The 4,992-nt window shown below is 40.4% G+C and overlaps 1 protein-coding gene across 3 annotated transcripts; it reads right to left on the bottom strand.

Moving 5' to 3' along the window:
• Nucleotides 1-366: 366 nt before the first annotated feature.
• On the bottom strand, nt 367-4,569 carry LOC109149796 (polyadenylate-binding protein 2-like). 3 transcript variants are annotated; one of them, XM_019297797.1, is made up of 10 exons: nt 3,959-4,569; nt 3,515-3,633; nt 2,656-3,312; nt 2,430-2,507; nt 2,246-2,335; nt 1,851-1,988; nt 1,291-1,467; nt 997-1,203; nt 637-905; nt 367-588 (listed from the first exon to the last, which is right to left on the bottom strand). In XM_019297797.1, the coding sequence occupies exons 1-9, from the start codon at nt 4,263-4,265 to the stop codon at nt 666-668; spliced, it is 2,013 nt and encodes a 670-aa protein (XP_019153342.1). In that variant the 5' UTR covers nt 4,266-4,569; the 3' UTR covers nt 367-588; nt 637-665. The 3 variants fall into 3 exon arrangements, with proteins under 3 accessions (XP_019153342.1, XP_019153343.1, XP_019153341.1); XM_019297798.1 differs by having other exon boundaries at nt 367-608; nt 656-905; XM_019297796.1 differs by having other exon boundaries at nt 367-905; nt 3,959-4,568.
• Nucleotides 4,570-4,992: the final 423 nt, after the last annotated feature.

Raw genomic sequence — 4,992 nt, 5'->3', positions numbered from 1 at the left:
TTCTGCACTTTCATTCACATTGTAGACCAAGTCTCAATCTGGGCAGGCAACCAACAAATTTAAAGACTAATCCTATCCAAATAACTATATTCTCCAGGCCAGTTGTCCCACCCAAAACAGGTGCCTACAATTCAACAAGGGGATTAGTCACTGTGTTAGAACCTGGATATACCCCAAAAAAAAGAACTATACAATTATATTGAAGTGCAAGGAAAAGGAAAATGGATATCAAGTTTAGGTCACTTGCTTAATCAAGTGGCCCCTGGACAAGGTTAACCTAATGTCCAACATTTTCTAAGAAAAATTGGGCATTCACCATCTTATACGCAAGAGGAACGTATGTAAATAAAAATGCTACCAGAAAACAGGCATAACATAAGAATATATTTTGATCTAAATAAACTCACTCTCTTCATGTCATAGATAAGAGCATTAATGAAATCAAAAAATACCTAATGCGATAGAGGATATCAAATCTCATTCGAAAACCTAAGAAATATTATCCCATAATAATACTCAAAACTACTAATAAACTACCAGCTGAACTAAAAAGGAAGGAAGGCGATAAGATAATCTAAACATCAGACATCCTTGGACCGCTGCCTCCTGCCATAATCTAAACATCGGACATCCTTGGACTTGGACCGCTGGCCTCCTGCCTGGACTCAAGAAACAAGGTTTTCGTTGAGGGAAAGAGAGGCGAGTTGATCAGCAGGGCTGCTTGCCTGCTGCTGAACGTTTCTCAAAACATCCATAGCCTCTGCAACTTTGGACTTCAAAGCCTCTGGTGATTCGAGTAGATGCAAAACCTCCGTCTGGTCCATCTCGAGCAGCATGCCAGTTACTTTGGCAGCGTGCTCATGCTCCAACTGATCGACAAGCGGGTACAGATTTTCACCTAACATCTGCGAATCGAATAATATAATCTCATGTTAATCATTTTCCACATAGACATTGCAAGGTGGGATGGTAAATATAGCGATTATATACACTTACAGTCCTCTGTTGTTCGGGTGGTGCGTTAGCAAGGGCACTAGCAAGTGCTGTAATTGGCACAGGCTGTCCCATAGTAGCAGCATCTCGAGGAAGGATTCCACCCATATCATATGGAACAGAAAGCATACCTCCACCCACACCAGGCACAGGAACCTCTGGCACATTGCGGCCAGGTGGAAACCGGTACATCCTACCCCTTGGAAGCATCTTCCAAAAAAAAAAACAAAAACCATCAAGATTGCTTATAGCCTCTCAACAAGAAAGATATTAACAGCTAAAAAAGTAAACACCTACCTGCTGTTGCATCAAAGGCATAGGCTGCTGAGCTTGTTGGCCAGGTCCCGCTCCACGCCTGCCACCTTGACGTTGGGCTTGTTGACCCTGCTGGACTAAAGGCACGAAGAAATTTGGCATAGGACCTCCCCCGGGACGCATTCCAGGAACAAGCTGTTGTTGGTAGCCAAATCCAGCCTAAAAACAATTGTTTCTCAATCATAAACAATGATGGGGCAGCATACTTTTAATTAACATAAATCCCTCAACCCAGGTTAAATAGGTGGCCCCTCACTCGAAAAACTAAACTAAAGAATCCATCCAGCTGTACTTGTAGTAAAAGAAGTGAAGTGAACACCACCATTTATTCTTACTCTAGTTGTAACAACAGGAAAAATGAATTGAACATGAAAAAAAGCATTGAAAGTTGAAACAGAGAATTAAATAATTATGGTCATTGAGAATATCTTTATCATTGCTTAGACAATTAAACCCACACACATCCGGGTTATATAAACAAATGATAACATGAAGACATATTTGAAAAACAGAGAATGGAAAAAAATAATAATAATAGGTACCTGGGGAGGAATTATGGCAGGTGGAGCTGACCCATAAAAGAGCTGCTGCCCAATACCTGGTGCTCCAGGAGGATACATAGGCATACGAGGACCAAGAGAGGGTGCCATTGCAACTGGTCGCATCTGAGAAAACTGTGCCTGCAAGACATATACATACGTATGGGCAGTGTTGCAGACAACCACATATGCAATGCATTTCACCCAAAACATGCACACACAAAGGGGTTGAGTTCTGTTCAGATAGATGCATAGCCATCATATATAACCCAATTTCTGTATTTGCAGCAGAACAGTCAACTGCAATTGCATAAACAAGTGCAGTGCCAGGCTAATGTCCAGTGAATGACAAACATGACATTACAAGTTTTCTATTAATGAATTCTAAAATGTGTTACCTGCAACTTCGCTCGCCTCTCCTCTTTCCGTTGAGCAAGTGCAACATAGAGTGGTTTGCTAACTACCATTTTTGAATTCATGTCATTAAGCTGCAACAATCAAAATAACCATATCTGGTTTAGCTCATTCTTGCTAAAAAAACGCTTAATGACTCATCTGACAACATTATAAAATATAACTTACAGCTCTAGAGGCTTCTTCTGAAGTTGAGAAGGCAACAAAACCTGACCCTCTGCTAATTCCACTTGGATCACGCATAACCTGTATAAAAAAGAAAAACTGAGTTGTTAGAACATCATTCGTTGAACTGAAGAGTAGATGAACATCTGTGTCAGAAACAAAGAATGACACGGAAAACAAAAATCATGCAGTCCAAAATGATAGGAAATGATAATCCACTGCAGCATACCTTGCATGATTTAATGGTACCAAACTCTGCGAACAGCTCCTTAAGCTTGTCATCATCAATACTATCATCCAAATTTTTTACATACAAATTTAATCCTTGGTATTTATCCACTGTTTCCTTTACAACCTGCTCAAACTTACTTTTTAGTTCTTGTTCCCTTTCAGATTTTTTTTGAGCTTTCCCAACATACCACTCTTTATCATCAAATTTCTTCCCATTTAACGCATCAACAGCCTTAGCAGCATCATCTGCACTCTCAAAATTAACAAACCCAAAACATTTTGACTTTCCATCAGCATCTCTCATAACTACTGCACTAGTAATAATCCCAAACTCGCCAAAAACTTTCTTCAGATCATCATCTGTGGTGGATTCTGATAGGTTCTTCACATAAACATTGTTGAATTTTATCTTGCTTATTGCAGGCTCTCTTTCTTGTTTACGAAGAAAATGTCCAACGTATACTTGCTTGTCATTCATGAGCATTCCATTTAACTTGTCAATAGCATTTTGAGCCGAGTCTTCATTGACAAATTGTACAAAACCATAGCCTTTAGACTGCCCATTAGAATCAGTAGCTATTTTGCATGAAAGAATGTTGCCAAAACTAGAAAAAGTGTCATGTAAGGCTTTGTTGTCAATTGATTTGTCCAAATTCTGCACAGGGGATAAAATCAAAAGTATAAGAGCAATCTGAATAAATAATTGATATAATCCATTGAACAGCAATCAGACTATGGTGAACTGCTCCAAACACATTTAGATGAGACTAAAAACTAAAAGCACAGACACCAATACCAAACAACACAATCATGCAGACATAACTAAGACCCCAAGAGAGTAAGCATAGAATAAGTACCTTAATAAATATATTAGCAGTTCCACTCTTACGAAGACTAGGATCACGATGAGAATACATGATCCTAATAGACTTATTATTCATAGAAGTGAAGTTCAACATCTCCATTGCCCTTGCAGCTGCAATCAAAGGTCAATACATGGTGAAAAATTGAATAATGAACCATCTTTAATCTTTAAAAGTATAAACAAAAGAAAACAAAACAACAACAAAAAAAAAAAAAAGATTACTTTTTTAAAAACAATTTGATTCCCAGAACAATGCAACTATAGTCACCCTACAGTAATGCAACATTATCATGAACATATAATAAACGCAAATCACTCGAACCAATCCGCATGCAGCTACAGTGGATTACAACAAAGATAATAAAAAGTGGCATCATTATTCTAATTTTTGCTCAATAATCTAAAGAGGTATATGGATATATAGAAGATAACTAACCATCCTGAGGGTTGGTATAGTTGACATATCCATAGCCGAGGGAACGGCGAGAGCTCATGTCGCGACAAACCCTGACAGACACAACCTGTCCGACCTGGTTGAACAGATCGTAGAGCTGCGAGTCCGACACGTTCGCGTCCAGGTCACCAACGTAAAGCGAAGTCGACAGGAACTGGTTGCCGACCACGCCACCGGGAGCAACAACCGCGGCAGTGGCGGCGGCGGCTGCCACGCCGCCGGCACTCGGCGCTGCCAATCCGTTGGCTCCCATCGCCGGACTCTGATGCTGCACTTGAATCTGAGCCATTCTCCTCTCACGACCAAATAGCAATTCGCTTTCTGTTCCCTCTCCCCCTATCCGCTCAACTATAATAATTAACGATAAGCGCCGAAATTAGTTACAGAAATTGCCGGAGATTTTTAGGGGGGGTTTTGTATGTAAATACGATAGGAGAGGGAGGGTAAAATAGGGATAAATCGCCGGAGATCCAACGGAGAGAGACGAAACAGAAGGATTTTTAGGGAGGGCAGGGGGAAAACTGCACCGCGAACCGGCGACGATGCAACTGTGGGGTTTATATAGCGGGGTTTTGGTACCCGGTAACTCGCCACTCAGAAACCCTAGGCCAAATCACCACCGTTGATTCCCCAGATCAGGAACCCAATAACGGTTATGTTTTGTAACGATAAAGACGCGATCCAGTGCTTCGCATCGATACTCCGTGCGAAGGGCGTGACACGTGTGCGCTGGCGTGGCGTTACATCTACGGACTACGAGAATCATACGTCACATGTACACCGTACACCGCCCTCAGTTAATTCGTCAGTTGTGAGATTTGATCGCCTATGTTGTTTGCCGTTTGCGGGAATTTGGGTAAACTTAAGTAACTAACTAGAGGATAAGTGTTAGACTGTTTGAGTATAGTCAACAATTATTTGGGGATAGAAATTAAAATCGAAATTAGAAAATAATCCCAAAAGAATAGTTACGTGAGTAAAATATGATTCTAAAATTTGAAATATTATAAATTATA

Source organism: Ipomoea nil, unplaced genomic scaffold, assembly GCF_001879475.1.
Source record: "Ipomoea nil cultivar Tokyo-kokei standard unplaced genomic scaffold, Asagao_1.1 scaffold2159, whole genome shotgun sequence".
In the NCBI taxonomy this organism is placed as follows: Eukaryota; Viridiplantae; Streptophyta; class Magnoliopsida; order Solanales; family Convolvulaceae; genus Ipomoea; species Ipomoea nil.
Note: the sequence above shows the minus strand (reverse complement) of the source record. Positions and strands in the feature narration are given on the sequence as shown.